Source organism: Amphiura filiformis, chromosome 9 (genome assembly GCF_039555335.1).
Source record: "Amphiura filiformis chromosome 9, Afil_fr2py, whole genome shotgun sequence".
In the NCBI taxonomy this organism is placed as follows: domain Eukaryota; kingdom Metazoa; phylum Echinodermata; class Ophiuroidea; order Amphilepidida; family Amphiuridae; genus Amphiura; species Amphiura filiformis.
The window spans coordinates 65,679,418-65,703,342 of NC_092636.1; the positions used below are offsets into that span (position 1 = coordinate 65,679,418).

At 36.0% G+C, this 23,925-nt stretch overlaps 1 protein-coding gene across 1 annotated transcript in view; it reads left to right on the forward strand.

The window, feature by feature from the left end:
• Window positions 1-5,180: 5,180 nt before the first annotated feature.
• Window positions 5,181-23,925, forward strand: part of LOC140161327 (phosphoribosylformylglycinamidine synthase-like) — a 47,751-nt gene continuing 29,006 nt past the window's right edge. Inside the window, exons 1-6 of the mRNA XM_072184807.1 lie at window positions 5,181-5,296; window positions 17,481-17,640; window positions 18,906-19,044; window positions 22,016-22,326; window positions 22,563-22,671; window positions 23,213-23,353. Coding sequence (XP_072040908.1) covers window positions 22,200-22,326; window positions 22,563-22,671; window positions 23,213-23,353 — 377 coding nt within the window. The 5' untranslated portion in view covers window positions 5,181-5,296; window positions 17,481-17,640; window positions 18,906-19,044; window positions 22,016-22,199. The remainder of the gene's footprint in view (window positions 5,297-17,480; window positions 17,641-18,905; window positions 19,045-22,015; window positions 22,327-22,562; window positions 22,672-23,212; window positions 23,354-23,925) is intronic.

A 23,925-nucleotide genomic window follows, 5' to 3' on the forward strand; every position in this document is an offset into this window, starting at 1 on the left:
CTTCATATTATTGACAGCAAGTCCTAATTTTGACTTTGCTATTGCAAAATGTCATTTCATATCAAATTAGTAGACTTTCTTTGAAAAAACATATCACTGGTGCCTGATAGGAATACCCGTCCGCCAGTTCATTAAACTGGATCGTTTTCGCCTGGTTTGTGCCCAGATGTATTGGGGGCGCGCTCAGATACTCTCATTGAACAGGCAAAGTTCGCAAAACCAACAACGTTGTTATTTGCAACATGAATTATCCATAACGGATCGATAACTGGCCTCACTTTCTAGCTAGTAAACCAGCTGAATTTTTCATAGGTTTTGCGTTGCTAATAGAACAACCGTGAATTTAGTGTCACTCCCTTGTTAGTAGGCCCTACTGCATATCTCGGTTTCTTCTTCACTACGCTGGTTTATGGCTAGAAAGGTCACGGTGAATTTGCCGTGGACATAACTGCACTATAGGCCTTTTTTTTGCAACCCTCTTTGCTGATTTAATGGTATAAGGCCTATAATTAGCTTTCTCCTTTTAGCCATTGTAGGGCCTACAGCATATTATTTATGTTTAAAAAGAAATGTGCTACAGATGTCTCATTAAAGCAAATGGAAATAAAGTTTTAAAAAAGTTTTGAATGAGATGACCTTTTTTTATTAAAAAGTCATCACGTTAGACTTGTCAATATTTACAGAAAACTTGCATCCTCTTTTTATGACATTTTCAGTAGATATTCACGAAAAAAGCTTATTCCAAAAATTTAACTTGATTCCGATTTTGCCGTTTGCGAGTTATGCATTAACCATTAAAGAGAATGGTTGCATATGCCGGGCATGTCAATTTGCTGAGTGAAGGCTGATAATGTCCTTTCTGTATAGGTAATATAAGCTAGTATATTTCGTGTACCAGTTGGTTATAACAAAAAATTAGTATCATATTACTGATATATTAAGTGTATAAACTTTGAAATTTACATGAATTTGAAGAGCAGAGCTTCGAAATCTAGCTAAGTTAGGTGGTGTGAAATTCTGCTGCGTGACCCCTCTGCGTGGTAGAATTATATTCATAAAACATTGAATTTAACAGATATCATGGGCAGCCAACCACGATTTATCAGCATTTAAAATATATGTTAATTAACAAAGATAAATAATAAAGAGTACAAATGGCAATTAACTAGTAAACAAGCCTGAAATCTTAAAATGTTGCCACGTGATTTCCCGAACAACATGTGACCACTATTCAGATTTACCGTAAATATTTGTTGCACGGCTTACATAGTCGTATAGTCAACTGTGCATTTCTTTACCTCCGTATAAAATCAATAATTCATCCTGGGAGCCAAGTAACATTCTGTCTGCTTAGTGCAGATTGATATTTTATTTTACTTGAGAGCATAAAAGAAATACATAAGACGAATAAGGCGCCATGGTGGAAGGTCAGGTACGGGTACAAGTTATTGTAACTTCAAATACTACTTGTATTTCACACCTTGCCTCTGTCACATATTTACTTCATATTATTGACAGCAAGTCCTAATTTTGACTTTGCTATTGCAAAATGTCATTTCATATCAAATTAGTAGACTTTCTTTGAAAAAACATATCACTGGTGCCTGATAGGAATACCCGTCCGCAAGTTCATTAAACTGGATCGTTTTCGCCTGGTTTGTGCCCAGATGTATTGGGGGCGCGCTCAGATACTCTCATTGAACAGGCAAAGTTCGCAAAACCAACAACGTTGTTATTTGCAACATGAATTATTCATAACGGATCGATAACTGGCCTCACTTTCTAGCTAGTAAACCAGCTGAATTTTTCATAGGTTTTGCGTTGCTAATAGAACAACCGTGAATTTAGTGTCACTCCCTTGTTAGTAGGCCCTACTGCATATCTCGGTTTCTTCTTCACTACGCTGGTTTATGGCTAGAAAGGTCACGGTGAATTTGCCGTGGACATAACTGCACTATAGGCCTTTTTTTTTGCAACCCTCTTTGCTGATTTAATGGTATAAGGCCTATAATTAGCTTTCTCCTTTTAGCCATTGTAGGGCCTACAGCATATTATTAATGTTTAAAAAGAAATGTGCTACAGATGTCTCATTAAGGCAAATGGAAATAAAGTTTTAAAAAAGTTTTGAATGAGATGACCTTTTTTTATTAAAAAGTCATCACGTTAGACTTGTCAATATTTACAGAAAACTTGCATCCTCTTTTTATGACATTTTTCAGTAGATATTCACGAAAAAAGCTTATTCCAAAAATTTAACTTGATTCCGATTTTGCCGTTTGCGAGTTATGCATGATTATGTGTATTACACTGCTCCATGGGCCACTAGTGCTGTGTGTAATTTCGTTCTGGTATACCAGAACGAAATTCAAATTTGACGATATTTTTGCTAAACGAATTAATCTAGAAGAAATTTTTGGTACACTCATAGAAATTGTTCGTTGGCAGTAAGTTGATGTAAGTCGTTGCGTCAACTTTCCGAGTAATGCCAACGGGAATGTGTAAAATTTTGAGTAACGCTGACTCGATATCATTATGTTGGTCGCACTCATTTGCACTTACCTTATTAACTCAGAAAATGAAACTAGGTCAGCATAATTTTCTAGAGGTGTGCTATATACAAAATTTTGCACTGATTACAAAAAATAAATATTTGAATACTGCTAATTACAAAGTAACAAAGTACCAAATTGGAATAACTCAAAACAATAAGTACCTGTAACTTAATATGAACGAGTTATATCAACTTACATGTTGAGTTACAATAACTCAACTAATTGGTTCTTTGAACCTTGTTTATTTTTCTAAGTTCCCTGAACTTGAATTCAGAAGTTGGCATTACGCGTTACATAAAAAGTTGACGCAACGACTTACATCAACTTTTTAAGTAATGCCAACAAAGTTGATTAGTTGACGGAACTTTTGAGCTTTTCAGCATTTTTAAGTTCGGATAACTAAAATGAATTTTGTTTTGGCAACTTTACACTATTTTTGAGTTGTCCAAACTTACTCCTTTTGAATTGCGCTAACAAGGCGAACAATTCATTTCTATGAGTCTACATAAACATTATGTAGCCAGAGGTATCCAGTGGTATAAAAATCTCAACATTTTTGACAAAAGTGGGGGGGGGGGATGAGGCTGTGGATCACGAAATGCCCTTAAAGTGCGTGAAACACATGTTTTAATTGGTGTCAGACCTATTATAAGGGACTGTGCAATAATTATGAGCCCTGGGGGGAGGGTAAAATTGGGGGGGGGGCAAGCCAGGGGGGCAAGAAATTTTTTGCAAGCCGAGAAGGGGGGCAAGCGATTTTTGGCACGCATTCACGGGGCGCCTTTTTAATAAAACACTCTAAAATGGCTTAGGAAAACGATACAGAAACGCTTTAATATGCAAATTTTCCTGCTCGTTGCGCTCGCAACATAGGCCTACATCTAGACCATTAAAAGTTTGGAATTTAGGATCCCAAAAATTTGGCATGTTCAAGGGGGGGGCAAAGAATTTTTGGCGGGCCGAGAGGGGGGGGCAAGCGATTTTTGGCGAGCCGTTCGGGGCTCATAATTATTGCACAGCCCCTAATGATAGGCCTATACGATAATTATGCCCCAATAATGGCTTTCATTTTAACTATTATTTGTTAAACTGCTGTTTTTACTTTTTGAGAAATTAATGAATTTATCAAACAAGAATTTGTCTTTAAAAAGACAAAGTTCACGGATCAGGTGTAGGCCTATAGTTCTCTACTTTGGTCTACTGACTTTCAATATTATTATACTAACCCACAGATACTAACCTACTCTGCGCTGATTTAACAATAAATAAGTGATTTGAGGCATAAATGATACTTGCATCTTGACTCTGAAAATAATTTTCCAAAACCTCATTTTGCATAAATTAGGTTTTTAAGCCACCTACAGGAAACAAACTTACATCAAAATGTCCACTGTATCAGCCCATTAGCCTTGATCAAGTCTTCCTCCCTACTTTTTCTCTATAGACCCATGGTTGAAGTATCATTATACTGGAATCCCTCAGATTTTTAGTCAGGTCAGCTGGCAACATGAGCTAGGGAGAAAGTATACCTTGTGGGCATGGTCTGCATTTTGCTCAAACACTACCGGTAGGCCTACCCCTGCAGTGCACAGTATGCCTGGGGTAAAGTATGATAAGAAAGTCCACTATCTAGCAATTCAAATGTCAAATAGGCCTAGATGTATTTTCACAACGTTATGATGGTAAATAATTATTTTGAAAGAATATATAACTTCAAAACTTTGGAAACAAATAGAAAATAACTATAGAGAATGGGCTTAATTTTGTGCGCTGTAGTTATATTCTAAAGTAAATCGCCTAATGCAGGTTTCTATGCCTTATCACTAAATAAATAAGATTATAGCTAATTATACTGACCATGGTGACCTGCTTAACCAATCCGAGTTATGTGTATTGTCAGCATGTGATTGCTATAAGCCAATTGAAAACATGTTTAATAAAAAAGGCTAAAAATTCCCTACACTATTCAGTCTCTCTGACGATGTGCTAAATTGTCCTTGTCATGGGGAGCGGGGGATTAGATAAAGGCATACAAACGAGGGTATGAGATATTAGGAATGATTTCCTAGCCTCTTAACCACAGGTTTGGTGGCTTACAATAGCTATTCAAGGCACATGGTATGTACGGGATAAACTGTGCATATGAGATGTGGGTGAACAAAAACTTTTCGGAGAGTACTACTTTACTTGCCCAACCCGTTTAAAACAATAATTATTAGGCCTATGGTATCGCCCAGAGGATGATTTAAGCACTTCCCAGCAAGTCTTGCGGTTAATAGCACAGCTGTGTGAGTGAACATGACACCAATGCCCGCCCACTGCATACACACGTGCATGGTTAAATTTGAATTTGGACAGATATATTTACAATAAAAACACCTTCAAAAAGTTGGTCGATTTCACATTTTATGTTATCTACAGAAGGTGTGAATTATCCGTCATGCATACATCACTTTAAATCTGAAATCGACCAAGTAATAATGACACACGGGCAATTCTAAAACAACATCTTTTGCACAGAGTTCAATGGGATTTGAAAAGTAAAGTGGCAGTTGAAACTCTAGTGATAACACGTTTACAGTGCATGATGGGGCTTCCTTAAATCATCCTCTGGGTATCGCCGATGTCTGAATATCGAGTATCTAGTATCGCCCAACACTAATATTGTGGTTCAAGTTCGCGGGGATTTTGTGCTATTTATTTGAATGGAAATTTATTGGATTTTTACCATCACAGACACCTGCGTAAGTTAGGATATTTTGTAATTGAATAACGAGTAAAATTAGGAAATATTCTGTACTATATTGGTAACCTGGACTAAAGTTAAAAGGTAAAAATAACAAGAAACATGTTCGTACATGTGTGAGAAAACTGCCGAATTCGACAGGCATGACATGATGACAGCATAATTTTATACTAAAATGCAGAAAACCTTAGACGAGCGCGTATTGTAAGGATACACCGCGTATTTACTGCGTTGCACGCACTTGTCTCTGATTGGCTGCTGAGGCGATCTGTTGTTGCCGAGTGGAAATTTATGAATGAACTTTGCGCCGTACGCGTTGTTAGCGCCGAATTTGCAACATCACGGTAGTCGCGCTCGTAAAAGGTTTTCTGCATTTTAGTATAGTAAGCTTATTATCTTCTTGGATGCTATGCCTCCATATACTCCCTACAGAAGTTTTAACTGTAGGTGTTATACCACAAGCGGCTACGGGACGCCAGGTAACCTCGGTATTCTCTTGTAAATCTAACACTAACAATACATTAACCCCCCCCCCCAATTCATTGCCAATTAGAATACTTGACAGGATAGCGGTCAACAGATATCCGCTATACATCCACATGTGGATCCTACCGAGTATAGAAGTAGAAGTAGAAGTAGAAGTTATATACTGTCATGACTGTGTGGCTGTGAGTAACAACAATTGGTTGACGTTAGTGAGGAACACCCCACCTTTCCTTGGCTTTGGGGATTGTAATTGTTAACATACATTTCCCCGATAACGAGAATGTTCCAATGTGGAAACAAACTGTGCCGCAGCATATCAAGTCTGAACAGATTCAATAAAATATGTCGTAATAATTGGTGGGTAACCTGATTGGTAACTGGACACTTCATCCCCAGGACATTTCATCCCCTCGCATTTTCATCCCCCTGGACATTTCATCCCCTCATGTTAAAACGCACTGTAGCGTGACAGTAAAAAAGAATGCATATGAATATAATAATTGTATTCACCTGATTGACAATCTCATCCCCCACTTTACCTCATCAAAATGCTGATTTTGGTATCAGGTGAAAGCGCATATTTTTCTCATTAACATAGTGAAATTTGGCGTTCCAAATCGGTATATCCAGTGTTCTTAGTCGGTTAATTAACCTCAATCTTACCGGTTAAGGGGGTATTACACCCCTGGCCAATTTTGTGCCTATTTTTGCATTTTTCTCAAAAATTATAGCACATTGGTGACAAGTAAGATATGTATTATAGGGGCAAGGACTACAACTACTGTACTAAAAATTCAGCAATTCAAAGCAATTAGTTATTGATTTATTGATCAAATATTGGTTTTCCCTCATTTTTGACTGTAACTCCACAACTGTTGTTTGTGCTGAAATAAAATTTCCAGTGCAGTAGTTGTAGTCCCTGCCCCTATAATATAAACTGGTCCCAAAAAGTAACTTACCAGGTAAGAAATTCGTCTGTCAAGTTCAAACGACAAATCGTATTATACTGAATACATGTAGCATATGAGTGGAAGCGGTGTACATTTACGCGGAGTTTGACACCTCATTTGTCGCAAACAGATCAAAACTTTTGAAGTTATGCTCATTTGAACAAGCCTACTATCAAATTTGAAAGTTGCAGGTCCGCCCCAATGAATTCACACAATAAACAGACACATGAAAGGATGTTCAGAACTTTTATTCTTTGTCAACTCACACTTTCCTGCTCAAACCTTCCTCACATGAACCATCTTAACAGTCTTCAATACCTGGTGTGTCCACCATCTGCATCAATGACAGCCAAACACCGGCGACGCATGCTGTTGATCAATCTGTCGATCCTGACCTCTAACATTCCATTTAAAAGCCATCTCTGATTTTCACTTAATTTAGGCATATTGCTTGGTCTTGTCAGGTCTTGAACCAACGACCACATGAACGCAATACTCTGGACACACCCAAGGTCCCCTAAATCCCTGGTCATCATATTGATTCTTTCATTCGACTTAATTTCTTCAGATGATTGAATAAGGACAATTGTCATTGAACTTTGATCATTCTTCATTCTCACAAGAAGCAATAGGAAAGTTAGTCATGCAAAGAAGAAGAGGAGAGCACTGATTACACCTGTATACTGCCAACCATCTCAAGTGGTATGAGTGCAACTTTCATTCCAGTGGATAGGTTCGGTTAAATAAGCATAACTTCAAAAATACTCATCCGTTTGCAACAAATGAGGTGTAAAAATTCGCGTCAATTAACACTGCTTCCACTCATATCCCATTTAGTGTAACACAATTTGTCGTTTGAATTTGACAGACAAATTTCTTACCTGGTAAGTTTCTTTTTTGGAGCAGTTTACATCTTACTTGTCCCCAATGCGCTATAATTTTTGAGAAAAATGCAAAAATAGGCACAAAATTGGGCAGGGGTGTAGTACCCCCTTAACCGGTAAGATTGAGGTTAACCGCATCATATTTAACCGGTGGTAAAATAGGTTAATTATGAATTTTGAATTATTCATACGCTTTTAAAGTTTCAACATTTTAATATCACTCCAATATTCACTGGAAATATTAAAATAGTATTCTTCTTCTTCTTCTTTAGTCCTAGAGTGTCATGCCACTATAATTATCATGGTCTATGAGCAGTTGATCACATACACAAATCCATGGGGGGGGGGGGGTCTTTGAAAAATTTTGTACAGGGCCCTGCGTTACAAGGTGGGAGTACTAATAAGTGGGTGGTGTGACATTTTTCTTAAAATATGAAATGACTTTAGTTGTTTAGATATGAAGATGAACACCTACAGCTTTTATTTTGATATCATTTTAAAGCCTATTCTTTCTTCTTTCATTTGAAACCAAAGCTAGCCTTCTCCACCGATTCTAATTAACTTTATGATTAATTATGCTAACGAGCATGCAGGTGGGCGGATATTGGGACATGGATATTGGGACACGGTACCATAGAAACTGTATGGGAAAAGCGGCATCCCAAGTTTGGTTGAACTTTATTTGATTCTACAAACTAAAAACATGTCTAGAGGAAATGTTATTTGATTAAAGAATTAATAATATGTCATAAGTAGTCTTATAAAACTAAGGATTAAGTAATTAACAAGCTCAGATTCCTGATTTACGGCTTCCGATGAAAGCATTATTTTACAGAACTTACATGTACGTAAAATGTTTACCTCCCTATTTCATATCCAAGTGTTTTGCATTTATATTACAATGTACATTGTTAATCTTAAACATGTTCAAAATTACATTTTTATTAATTAGAAGGGTAATTAGGTATCAAGAAAGGATTAATTATTAAGGTGCAATGTGGGGGGGGGCTTCAGAAAGTCGAAGTACCAATGTTGCTGAAAATTCAATTGAACCTGTTGAACCAACTGAAGAACAGCTTTAAAATAATAATATATTTTATGTATGATTTGATATGCAAGGGATCATTTTGTTGCTATTAAACCTGGTTCTGATTCCCTACATATGACTACCATTTGTTTGAATTGGAATCAGACGGAGTTATTACTGTTGATGAGCAAACACAAGCACAGTCAGATTTTAACTACACTTTTGTACATGGAGATGAAGTAATTGTTGTTTTACCAAAAAACATCAAGGCAGGGTTGCTTACTTGATCCAAGAAAAGTTATTATCCCAAAGCAGATATTAGGTATTGACATAACTCCATCACAGAAAAAATCTACTACAAACCTTGTTGTTCTTCAAACTGAGGATCACGAAGACATTATATGCTCAATATAAACATATGCTTGTAGAATGACTTATTTTGATAATTTGTATGTTTGAAATTTGTATGTGAATATGTTTCAGTGAGTTTATTGATGATTTTTTCTGTTTAATCAGGCTACTTTTTACTAATCATAACCTTTATTGAAACACACTACACATATTTCTGCCTTTTTGTTGTTTTATTCAAGTCGCGAGTAGTCAATTTTCATTCAAATATTTTGGGTCAAGTAATATGTCAACCCCCAATAAACTATACATATTTGGAAAGGTCTTGGCTTGAGGAATTCAAATCTGGCATTTAATTTCATGTAGGGTATATCATAATGAAAATATGAAACTTTTTTCAGACACACTTTTTTTGAAAAAATTCTTCCTACTTTGGAATATAACATTCTGAAGGCATACTGCCACCACAAAAACAATGTCATTTTTGGAATCCTTGGACAATTTCCTTTCAGAAAATGTATAATTTTGCTGAGGTAGGGTCAATACTTTTCAAGATATGGTATTTTGAATGCGGGAAGACGTAATTTTCAGAAATTTATGGTGCGTCACGAAAGAGGTACCCACCTTATATCGCATGGCCACAGGGATGTGCCACACAGACTTTTGGATGCTGACTTTCTCTATTGTACGGTAGGCCTACCTACTTTTTGCTGTTATCTATGTATCAATATAATGCACAAAAAAGCACCCAAATTTGCTCTAATTGGTCGCTTTTAGGGGCATTGGTCTCCACTGAAAACTCACCCATAGATAAGTATATCTGGGGAAAATGTGCGATTTTTGAGAGCAAAATGTATGCGCCAGTTTTCGAAAGTGCGTAATTTGCACATTTTTTTTCCAAAATGCATGAATTTTCTCCCCAAAAGTTTGGATTTGCAATATTTAAAAATATTTTTTTTTAATTTTACTTTTTTATCTTCTTTAATTTCTTGCATTTTTTTTTTTGTCATATTTTCTAGAATTTTTTCAACATGAAATTGTGTTGCAGATCATTATGGATTCTTAAATATAATCAGTACGACAGCAACTTAGCTCACTTCCGGTAATTTTTACCGGCGTGACCTTTGCTGTTACGTAACGTAATGTTGTAAATCAGGTGGCAAATACAGTTTTTCAGAAAACATCAAAAAATGGAATACACGAGTGGTTTCTCCTTCATTTCCATATTGAGCCCATAGATAAGATATGAAACATGAGTATAAGGCAAACAGTACCGTAACGTGTAAAAGTCCAATTATTGTGGAGAAAATGAATGTTTATTGTGCGCGAAGTAGCCTAAAAAAAAAAAAAAAATGCATGTCACAATCACCAAAATGGTTATATCTGCAACTATGCGCCAACGCCGGTCGTATGCTTTTCTGCAATGATAGATATTAGCTAACTTGAGCTTGTATTAAATTTTCAGCGAAAATGATTGGTGGAACAATCGAGTCGTAGGTTGGAAAGTTGCTTTCAAAAGCGGCTTCCCTCGCAATCGTCGTGACCATAAGTGACCAGTGTCAGCAGGAAAATTAACAGCCGGCCTTGTCCATATAATCGATTAATAATTGTCAGGATCGTCCAGTTGACTACAGTGATATTTATTTATTCATACAAAATACTGCCCTGTCATACAAAATATCGAAGTCAATATAAAACGTAATTTCAAGCCATTTGACTGAACTTACAAACAGTTTATAAAAGATTATTGTTGAACGAGACACTGAATTAGAAATAACATTGCAAAAGGTACGAGAATAAGTAAGCAGGTTGTGATGGTCTAGTTAGTGGCTAAGTCCGTGCCTGAAGTGCGTGAGGTTGGAAGTTCGAACCCTACCATAGCGGGTTTTTTTTGTTGAAAATATTTATGATATTAGTAAACAACTTTCAGGAAGGGTTTCTGATCATTTGAAGCAGAAATAATGAGGTAAAATGAAAGAAAGCATTTTTTTTATCTTGACCGCTTGTGGTGTTCTATTGAAGATAATTAAAGTTACTCTAGACAACGAAACGCTGATTCCGATTATGTGTATGTCTGGGTATGGTGTAAGAACGGTGTAAAAATTACAAATAATATTATGCCAAAATATCAGGTTTGAAATTAAGTAAATTATGGCTGACGCTATCTTATTTTTTTTTAATATGTAGGCCTACGCATAAAGAAAAACATTGCAAACGTGTTGCATAGAAATATTTTAATTGATCATATAATACTGATGACGGGCCTACACCATAGGCCTAACAGAACAAGAGAGAAAAAATCGAAATGCTGTAGGATTCGAACCTTCAACCTCTCGCACTTCAAACCACGGCGTCAACCACTAGACCATCACAACCTGCTGTAACATACTCAGTATCTTTTGCAATCTTATTTCTCATTCAGGGACTCGATCAACAATAATATTTTTAAAACTGCTTTTAAGTTCAGTCAAATGAGGTGATATTACTTTTTATATTGACTTCAATATTTTGTAAGTCAATGCAGTATTTTACTTGAATAAAGAAATATCACTGCAGTCAACTGGACGATTCTGACGATTATTATTCGATATAATGACAAGGCCGGCTGCTATTTTGCTAGTGACACTTGTCACTAATGGGACACGCCGCGATTGAGACACGGGCCGCTTTGAGAGTAACTTTCCAACCTACGACTCGATTGTTCCACCAATCATTTTCGCTGAAAATTTAATACAAGCTCAAGTTAGTTAATATCTATCATTACAGAAAAGCTTAAGACCGGCGTTTGCTCATAGTTGTAGATTTAACCATTTTGGTGATCGTGACATGCAATTTTTCTCATTTTCCGGCCACTTTGGACATGTTCAAGCTTCATTATTTTCAATATTATTCAACTTTTACTCGTTTTTGTTCTTTGCACAAATGTTTGGTATCTTATCCGTGATCATGGTACACAATTTAAGCAAAAAAAGCGACCCGTGTCTCCCATTTCTGGAGCTATTTCGCTAAAACATGTTTGCCGGCCAAATTTTCAACATTTAGTTACGTAACCCGTGTTCACCAACCCGTAAAAATTTTCTATCAAACAAAAGAGGTCACGAAGTTGCCGTCGTACTGAATTAGTGAAAAGTTCCAAGTTTTTGGAAAATGAGTAGGCCCTACTTGAAAATGGTTATTTTGTGAAAATCTTAAAATTTGCGATCGGATCTATAATGTGCGATTATAATATGAGTTAAATACGTATACTACATAGTTTAGTGCATAGCATCATAAGAGCTGTGTTAGATCTAGTGGAAAATAGGATTTTGTGATTGTTTTTGTCAAAACCTCAAGTGTTCCCTTCTTCCAATCCGATTTTTTTTTATATCAAAAGAAAGCTAACACTTCCCCCTAAAAACACTTTTCCTCATTAGGGCAACAGATAATGCAATTCAATGTTATGGCAAGGTGAATGTGGTAAATCTGTTGAAAACTACCTATATCTATTATCCAAGCACAAAATGTAGGTTTTTAAAGTCAAAACCTCAAGTGTTCCTTACAATATTTTTCAAATTTTATGTCATTTTAAATGAAAGAGCACACTTATTTTGTCCATATACTAGCTTCATTTTAATGAGCAATGGCCAATTCTTTTTAAGACAGCGTTCAAGCTTTGACTTGCGTTTGGCGGACAAACCGTGAAAAAAGTATTTAGGGGTGAAAACAGTCAAAATTCTTGATTACTTAAATGTTATTAGGGGTAAAATGTCACATATTTTCAGATTTTGGCACTTAAAACCCCTTATTTTTCACTGATTTTGAGAAAAATTCATTTTTTGGTACAATTTTGGTCGAAAATGGCCGTTTTGGGGTGACAAAAATTTTGACTTGCTAATTTCCTGTGAGTGTATGAACATGAAAACTATCAAATAGTGCCTAATTTTCTATGCTAATTGTGTAACAAGGGAACAATATTGTGCTATTAAAAGCATTGAATGGGATCCATGTATTTCTTTATTTTCATAGCAGGGGTAGAAACTTGAGGGTTTGGGTGACAATTGATTTGGAAAAAAGTATAATATTTGCCTCATTTTCGATTTGAAAATGCCATATCTCCACAATGGTATGAGCTATAGGGATGTTTTAAGTGTCTTTTTGCTCAGTATTTCAATAGTTAAATGGTGATATAACAAATAAGTAAGCTAGATTTACAGAAGAGAAAATAACTTGCAATATGCTACCCCCACCCCTAAGAATTTTGAGGGCGTAAAAAAAGTAACGGAATTTGAAAAAAAATAAGTCCTTCAAAACTGGGAGGTGTACATGTAAGGCTAAACAAAGAACATGTTGCTCTAACCAATACCTTTCTCTAGAGCAACATGTTTTTTGTTTAGCCTTAAGTATCTCCATTTTGAAGGACTTATTTTTTTAACAAAAATTTTTGCTCAAATTTGACGATTTTGGGCAGAAATATGCCTGTACAGTGCTATGGGGAAAATTTTCAAGTTGATAATTATGCATTTTTTATGTCAGATTCAGATTCTACACAAAATTTCACCCTAGAAAAAGTTCCTTTAAGTAGGATATCTTTCACTTTAAGTTTCCTCCATTCTGTCCGCCAAACGTAAGTCAAAGCTTGAACGCTTTCTTAAATTGCAAATCTTGTGCAAAAAGTTAAAATTTTCGTCTGTTTTGTCATTACGGTTGTAAATTCAATGAAATATGACATTGCTAAAGAGCGCTTACAAATTGATATGACCCAAAAAGTTTATAAGAAAATAATTTTTTAATTTTAACATTTTAAAATGGAATGTTTTAAAGCTAAAAGTGGACAAGCTCATGTTAAATGCTTGCACAATGTTCTTCAGTATGATGGCATGTATTGAATTCCAAGCTCGGATTTATATATTTTCCAACCATAATTAACCAATCTTACCGGTTCATTACCGTTAATTAACTGGTTAATTAACCGCAGTTTATAATTAACCGGTTAATTAAGTTCCGAAGATATATGTTTATGAGAAAAATAGGGCCTTTCATTTGAAATCAAAATATTACATGATCATGATGATTGTAGACGTCACGCTGTATTCACATTTACAAGAAACATTTACATGTTCTTTTTGCATGAGTGCTTGAAAGGGATGACATTTTATGTTATACCATATGTAAGTTTTAAAGAAGTTGATTTTCCAAATATACATGTATCAGGTCACAGCACAAGGTCTTAGCCAGCCATATGGCTAATCTAATTTGGGTAGATTAGATTTAATGGATTTTACAGATGTGATAGGGTAGGGCCTATCATATGAACTTGGGACTAATTCAAAGTGACATGTTAAAGCCTTAAAAGGGCATTTCGAGATCCACAGCCTCATCCCCCCACTTTCTCAAACGAAGTTGAGATTTTTATACCACGGCACTGGATACCTCTGGCTACATAATGTTTATGTACAAAAAAAATTCTTGCAGATTCATTCTTTTAGCAAAAATATTGCCAAATTTGAATTTCGTTCTGGTATACCAGAACGAAAAAACAACAGTGACCTATATGGAGCAGTGTCCCACTAAATCAATGCATAACTCGCAAGTTTACGCAAAATCGGAATCAACTGAAATTTTGGGAATAAAATGATGTCATAAAAAGAGGATGCTAGGAATCACAAAATCCTCATTTAATGTACGGTACGATCTTTTTTCAGAAGATACCTTTTTTTTTTCAAAACTGATTTTTTGGCATATTTGTAATACTTACACATGTTCCAACTTACTTACATCTATGAGCAAACTATCAAATTCGCCCTATTTGTAGTAAAACAGAATGAATTTCTGTTGGTCCGACATAATTTATTATCATAATTTTCAGATTATGATAATATGTTGGAACAATCGCAAATCTTAGACTCTAGATGCAGCCAGTTTGGTTATGCTCCCTCCACACACGTGGCTGCGTATGAGACTAACTCTGATTCCGCACTCGGCGTCCTAATCCAAAAAGTATGAGATATTCCGAGTGATAGAGGTGAAGTTTATGATGTTGTTTCTAAAAAAAAAGTTGCAAATTTCCAATGTTTTTCGCATCCAAATGTATTGGGAACTTTCATATAATAATTGCATAAATTATTGTATTTTATCATTTTGGAAGAAAAAAAAGAAAAATCTAAAAATTAAAAAAGATCGTACATCAGGCTTTAAGGCCAAATCAGAACCAAGGGTGAAATTAAGCAGGAGACGAGAGCCGTTTGGCCCCCAGAAACTCTGCAATGGCCCCTGGTTCCATCTCATTTGTAGTTGACCAGGGGACACTTTTCTCACAAACCTTGCCCTCTGGATAGAGAACCAAAAAGTTATAAAGCAAATAGTGCTTAACCCATCCAGCAAGCATATCTTTATTTTTATTGGCCCCTTGGTAATTGGAAGTGGCCCCTGGTTTCTTCAAATCTTGGTGAACCAGGAGCCACTTTTTTCTGCCGATCAGGACATATTTGAACCCAGTGACCCTTCCATGGGTATAGACAAGTAATAGTTGACATTTGAGGGTCAAATGTTGGTATAGATTGGACGGGTGGTTTCTGATTTCTGGCTAAGACTCTAACTGTTTAGTTTTCCTGTATACCAAATTCCAAGGAGATTACAATCAGTTATTTCTTTATTGTAACTTTTAGGTCAGCAATATTTACATGGCTGATTATAGACACTTGCATGTACTACAGTGTGGGCCAAAAACAACTTTACCCAATTTCAGAGGGTGATTGCTCGAATTGTAGAAGAGCTGATCATGATATTGTTACAAATTCTAAATGTATATCTTTCTAAAAGTATGTGATGAAGAAATGAAAGCAAAAGGAGCTAAATTAACAAAATGGTGCTAGTTTTACGTCCGAGGGTTAAAAATCACTTTGTCCACACGTAATTCAATGGGATTTGTCTGATTGCTAAGAGTAAGGCATACATATCGTTAGGCATACATGTAATTAGTAAACAGGTTTGGCCTGTCTTTGAAAAGTGATGATTGTTTTACATACATGAAAGAAATACAATCGATTTTAATCCCCATTTACTTGTCATATACTCAAACTTCACTCCTGTCATTGACAAACAATAAGCGTAATAATTATACAATTACAAAGGTTTCATCTGGCACATTTTTTTAATTTTAAATAGGTCTTCATGCATTTTGACCGCGTGGCTTATTTCTAAATAGGTTTGCAAGGTGTCAAGATAAGGCAATTCACAACACAAGAGAGGACCTTTATGGTAGAGGTATACTTAAGAACATAATGCTTTTTGGAAGTGCAGCATCAATTTCGGATTCGTTTCCCGAACGTAAGAGTCTTGCCGAAACCTACCATAACTCTACTTACGAACAACTTTCACAACCTCGGAAGTGTGACTAATAGATGCAAAGCACGGAGCGGACGTCCATGAACTGGCCGTTCAGCTGCAAGTATTGCAGCGGTACAAAGGGAACTTGCAGCTAACCCACTACCCCAGAGTCAGTTGTCAAAGCAACAATTAACCCAACATACCACGAACGCAATAAGTGCAATAACTTTCTTGTAGATAACATTTGACAAAAAATGACAAAAATGAGGTATGAGGTTACAATTGCTTTGCGTATATTTGAAGAGAATTGTTTTTATATCTTTGCAGCAAGAAAGCTGCATATCATGAGGAAATATCATAGCTTGACATTTAAATTGTTTATGTTTGATTTATATTATTGTGTTATATAAAACCGCTGAACAAATTTCAGAAATTTGTGCGTATAGTGAGTGGTTCTCATTCTCTATCGAACTCGCTATTGCAAATGATGCGACGCGACAGCTTGTAGGTCTTCGCGTGGACAAAGTTAATTTTGACCCTTTCATTTAAAACTAGCATCACGTTTTTAATTTAATACATTTTGGATAGTTTTTTCACCAAATACTCCTAAGAAAATGTTGTTTACGAACATGTAAAAACAATTTGAAGCAGACTTTTCAATTTCGAGATATGGACCTTTAAAATTGGGTAAAGTTGTTTTTGGCCCACACTGTAGAGAGAATCTTGACTGCATCAAGGACCCACTATCTTAATACCATGAAAAATTACCGATGCATACATGCATGTATTCTTTTTGAATCACTCCATAAACTATGTCATAGTAGACAACAAAGATTACCATAATCTGATGAGTTGCCAATCACAACTTTTCCACTGTTCCCTGCATTGAAATCAGAAACCCATAACATTTATGCTATGCCTTGGTGTTATCAATCTTATTACAAGGTCTTCAAGGAAAATATACAACTGCAGTTACAATGTAGATACTTTTAGAAATCTTGAACATAAGTACATGTAGGACCAGGCAAGTTGAAAACCTTTACTAAGAAATCTAGGTGGACCATGAGGTTAACATTTCTATTGTTAAAAGACCTTCAGGAGGATATTAACTTCTTACAGAGTTATATGCACTGTTAAGATAATGTCTCCCTTGTGACACTGGTACATATTTTTCTTTGTTAGAACTAGAGTAGTATGGCGATATTATGATTCTACAGACGACCAGCACTGCATGCCGGAGCCCATAAAGTGACTGTTACCAAGATACAAAATCTACTCCAGGATTGCACCAGTATTGATTTAAAGACAGAAATCAGCTACAATGTAGAGACGGCTTTTGGAGGTAGGTTATAATGGCATTTTCAAAGAAATTGAATGAGAGGAATGCATGCATTGTGCATGTGCAGCCCATGTGTATTAAACCCAAAATTCATGTCACCAGAGCATTTTGAGCTTGAGCCATGAACTAATGGAATTTATAACAAGATGTTGTCTTGTTTTATTGTGATACTTTAGGTTGGTAAACTGTTCTTTCTTTCTTATTCAGTTTCCTCTTGTAGCGAGCAATTGTTCCCCACTGTGTTTATATGTTCTAATGAAGGATGCGTATCTCCATTACCGTTAATTGTGTTGTGGCGATATATTATTTTATATCCCATGCCTTCTATTTTAATTTATTTATTTATTCAAAACTATGGTGTCATTCACCTCGAGTGAGATCACTCTCTCGTATCATTTCGATTAGACTATCGTTAAACGTCACAATGGTCTTTTGTAAACGAAGGTTTTGTGGACGCGGCACTTAAACGGATGTTTAATTGTAGTCTGTGGCATTCACTCAGATGGTTAACATCTCTCCATAAACTCTCCGTGTACGTCAAGATTTGAACACAACTTCTTATTTTAGAGCGAGAACAATTCTTGCTAATTATTACTTGATAATGGAGTTTGTTCTACTCCTAGTTCACGTGTTAGTTTTAATATAAAGTTTCATACCGAATGAAGAAGATGTAGTAAGTAATAAATATAACTTAATTAACAGTAAATTGGGTTTTGATTGTCTTCATGTTTGTGTGATAATACTCGTGCTTGGCTGATTCTAAAAGCCTAAATAAGTCCCTGGTTGAACCTCTGGTTCTATGAAGAACTTTATTTTAGCGCCCCTACTCAGGCCAAATCTATGATGAAGAGACGATGAACCAAATACCAATCTTGAGGGACTAGCCGAGACGAGTGAACTAAGACGCATCTACCAAGCCGTGTGATTATTCCCTGGTACCTACCTCGCCGGTTAAAATATTTAGCGAGTCCTATTCCCAAAGTTCTTTATTAGAATTGTAACACTTTGGGTTGGTAAACTGTTCTTTCTTTCTTATTGGAATAACAATTATTACTAATTTTGAGAGAAAGAACTCACTGTAAAATTGTGACTTAATTGTAAATGTTTTTCATACATCGTATTTTGAAACCGAATTTTGTCTTTCCTCTTTGAAATTTGTGAATTTGTGAAATGAAGATGGATTATATATACTTTTTGGGTATAAAATATAAGCGAATAGTTTGATGTATATTGTATAATTATTGTTCTTCTCTTTTGAATCAACTCAGTGAACCTGAATGATGAAGATTGCAAGAAACTGAAGTGGATTCTTGAAACATCTTTTGAAAGTCATAATTTGGGATTGGAATCATTTCTTGACAAGGAAAATGTGGCATCAGAGGGATTTCTATTTGAAATTGGACCAAGGTAAAATGCAAGTATGATATCTATAGCTTGTATGCCTTCCTCACGGTAGTAATTTAGAAATTGTTTTTTATTGCATGATAAGTACTGGTATATAATTTATGAAAGTATAGACCACTTGACATCATTGTTAATCAACAAAGGCGAGGGACTGGTCTATCAATATGCTGGAACGAACTGCTACATTGTTCTTGTGCTGTATGAAATGTGGTGGGCGATTTAAAATGCACATGCCCTGAGCAAACTACAATGCGTATGCACACTGCAGGGCAAAGAACAATGGAAATTGCTGGGCAATGATGTCACATGTCAATTGGTCTATAAATGTACATTTTCAGAAAGCAAATGATGCAAGGACTCCAACAAGCATACCAGATTCCTGCAAAAATGAGCAGTTTGTAAGAAAATCACAAAATTTGATTTTCCTTTACTGCCTCGAGGAAGGCATCATATAATAGCAGGTGATGGGCATCATTCCATGCTGGTAATTTGCTAAGTGTTACCGGTACCCATATTACTGATAAACATAGTGTGTCCCAGTGATGCTCGTCATCCATCCCAAAACATTACCGTCATGCCATGTATGATGTACGTACATAACTGGTGGATAAAATTTCAGAGTACCATAATAATAAATCATGACCTACATATTGTAGTGTACACACATCAATTGTTATCAGCAGCCCTCGAATTAACCCACGGCACCCATGGTCGCATGTCACAAGTTGGTACTCCAAAAAAGGTGGAGGTGTTACAATTTTTCGAATGTAGGCGAATGAAAAATGTCATATTGAACCAACCCATTGTCCTATTAAATAATAATAAATAATTAAATTTTGGATTTATAAAGCGCCTTTCTCCAGATCTTAGAGGACTCAAAGCGCTGTAATTTCGCTGCAATGGTGAATCATCACAATCAGATCGCATCAACTAGGTTGCTGCCGAACAGCGCACACCTATCCGCATTTAGATTGTAACATCCACCAATTATCTGTGCAGCTCCCCAAATTCCATTGGGTGAAGGAAGTTTTGATAACCAAACAACTAATCACCGATTTTTGCGATACAGGAGGAAACCGGAGATCCCGGAGAAAACCTGCGAGAGCGAGCATGGAATCGGGATAAACCAAGTGCACATGAGTCCTTGGGCGCGCTTGGGCTTGAACCCGGGACCTCAGTGGTGCAAAGCGAGGGAATTACCGCTGCGCTAACTCGCCCTCCCTATTGAGCTACTTTGGGTCTCATTTTAAAGCTAAAGAACAGAGCTAAAACTGTGTAAACTAGTACTGAAAAGTGAGTGAAACTAAATAAATGGCATCAGCTGGAATTGAAAATTGATGGGGTGGAGGAGCACATGGATCAGGAGCACGTGGATCAGGAGTACTATTAGCATAGGAAAATGTAAGATTTCCATAGTGTTGATTTGAATAAATTATTGTATCTTCATAACCCCTTGTCATATTGAGCTTTTCAATGTCTCATTTTAGAGCCAATTACTCAAAGAAACAAGATTGACTTCAAAAAATTGATCAATTTCATATTCCATATTAGTTTCTCATTACATTTTGTACCACGGGTTGCTTCTAAATGCACAGAAGTCAATGCAATCACGTGCAAAAACTGCAAAGGTCCATATCTCCTTTAATATTCACTGTATCATGATAAATGTATGTATTTTCTGAAAGGAAATTGCACAAGGAAACTAATTTGTGCATTATGAAAATGGTAGGAAGTAGTGTTGGGAAAATATGAATGATTAATTAAATTTTAATTAAAAAATATCAATTTTTTTTGGCGCACCCTGTATATCGTGAACGCGATTACATAAATTTTTTTTGAAGGGTGAGACTGATGCATCACTATGTTGTGAACATATCCTAGCACATTGGACAAAATCCAACTTCAGACATTTGTTGTGGGGTATTTTATGTGAATAAGGTCCAATTTGAGAAAAACGCATTTGAAAATTTTGTTTACATTGCGGCCTATGGGCTAATTAGTTATTAAATAGGCAATTACGCCAAAACGATAAACATTTTTGAGGTGAAAATGTTATGAGATGTTGTAGTTTTACAATATCTGTAACATATTAAAAAAAATTTTTTTTTACCATTTTGACCATGTAACACAAAATGGACCACCTCATGACACGCGACCCCATGACATTTTGCCATGGGTGCCCATCCCCACTGCCGTAATGCCCTTAAAATATGTCCTTTACCCAAGGCAGTCACTTGCCGTGCCCTCTAATGAAGTTGCTGTCGGTGCCCCAGCCCTGCCCCTTCATTATAAAATCATCTATCAATGTTTGTGTGTGTTTTCTTCACTTTTGAGAAATTGCCTTGGTGCCCTTCTCAAATTTTCAACAGTTGCCATGATGCCCTCTTGAAATATTACAAACTGCTGTGCTGCCTTGCCTTTTCAGTGAAAATCCAAGGCAATTTTCAACTTGCCCTAAAAAGTTGCCGTGCCCCTTCAGATCCTTAATTCGAGGGCTAGTTATCAGAGTTGTAGTTACGGTGTGCGGCCACCACTGATGCTGGCCACCCGGCACAAAAAAAAATTAAAAATAATAATTATTGTTTTTTAATTTATTTATAATGATTTTTTCATCATAAAAAGAGCAAAAAAACAATTTTTAGGGGGGTGGGATACCCTGGAGCTTATTCCCCGATTACTTGCATTCATTTAAATTAAAAGATTGTGTCCCAAGCTATTTAGAGCCCACCACTAAAATCAGGCTAGCTACAACTCTGATTGTCATACTTGACTACAGAGTTCAAACTTTCAGTTTGACACTCAGATAATTTCAACAAAAATTTAATATTAGAAAGTATGTGTAAGTAGCAATTAATATCAGAAATCAAAGTCAAGTTTATACAACAGTTTACTTTGAATAAATGGGCTAAATGTTCTGTGAAACTACACATGCACGTGCTATGCCAACATATTTTTACTTTTTGTTTTTATCAAGGCTCAATTTCTCTACTGCATGGTCCACAAATGCTGTATCGATCTGCCAATCTGCTGGAATTAAAGGTATTACTCGCATTGAGCGCTCCAGGCGTTATCTGGTATTCGCCAAGGAGCAAGAGGGCGCTATCTATCAAATCACGACCAAGGAACAGAAAGCAATTGTTGCAGCACTACATGATCGCATGACGGAATGCTGTTATCTGGAACCAATTGAGAGCTTTGAGATCCAAGTTAAACCTGAACCTGTGTATGATATAGATGTCATTGGGCAAGGTAGAGCTGCACTGGAGAAGGCTAATACGGATCTTGGTAAGTGCAAAAGATGTGAAAAGGAGAACAAATTATCATTTTCAGCTAATGAATCGATGGAAAATTTGAAACTCTTTGGCATTGTTTTAACATAATACATGTATATTTGTAACACTGGTCCGCTTTGTGGGTGTGTGTGTCGGATTCAAGTGCATCATAAAGTTTCCAAATAAAATCAGGTGATACAGCAGCCAAGGAAAATTATTTTGTAAATTGTGTCATTTGTTTTCTTGAAGGTCTTGCCTTTGATGACTGGGATCTAGACTATTACACAGACATGTTCCAAACTAAAGTGAAAAGAAATCCAACAAGTGTTGAATGCTTTGATCTAGCACAGTCAAATAGGTAAGTCTGCATCAGAGACTGGTAAAATGTGCCAATTATTTTGGGTAAAAGGGGATTCCAGGCAATTGTAAATTACAATTAAGGCTTAACATTTTGCATGTATTAAAAATAACAATTATTTGGGAAAACTTAACAAATTATGTTGAGAAAATAGCCAATCTCATGGAACTTGCATATAGAAAAACTAGTCTCGTTGTAACCCGCACGAAACTCGAGGAGCTGATCCTGGTTGCGAAGGTTATTTGTGGAATGTCTAGGTTGTGAGCTCTTGAAGTGGCAAAGTCCCTGATATGTTGTTAAATGGTTTATGGAATGATGTGGGCCGTAGTAGTCAGCAACAACCTGTAAAGTGTGCTGAGGCTTGTGGATCAACGTCTAGGCGTTGTGCGTAGTGCACTATAAATCAGTGCGCTTTTTTTAAAATTATTATTATTACATGCATTATAGTACGGTATGCAACTTTAAATTGCTGTATTTCAGATCAAAACCAATTATTGTAAAATGTATTCAGTATAATTTCTTTTCTTGTTATTTTCATCAGTGAGCACAGTCGTCACTGGTTCTTCAAGGGGAAACTTGTTGTAGATGGCAAGGAGCATCCAGAGTCACTCTTCAAGATGATCATGTCAACGCAAGATACTAGCAACCCAAATAACGTTATTAAATTCTCAGACAACAGCAGGTATTTATAAAGATTGTGTAGATTTGTTGTTTGTGTGACTTTGTTGGTGTTGGGGTGGGTATATGGTTAAATTGATTTATTGTATGTTTGTGTTTGTTTGTATGTTTGTTTATCCTGATATACCGTACATATCTATTTTTATACATTGTATTTTTTATCCCATTGGGCACCCCATTCCTTTTTTAAAGGAATTTTAATTATATATTATATTTTTTATTTTATTTTTGAAGCCAAAAGTAAACTTACTGATGATTTGAATGTGGACATGTTTGAACAGGTGCAGTTTTATAGAATCTACACTTTGAAATACAATTGCTTCTGAAATGTTTATCGTACAATTCCAAGTTTATGTCCTTAATTATTAAAAAATTTGAATTGTAGGTTGGATTTGTATTGTGAATGTTGAAATTCAGTAGTTAAGCAGGTGCTTTCCACATTAGAGCAGCCCTAATAGAGTACCTTTGTTTTCTAAAATTGGTGAAAAGATGCATAGAAAATTACTCTATTTTGAATGTTTTATTAAGACCACTCATTTTGGTAATGAAATTAAAATTGCATAACATCGCATCAGG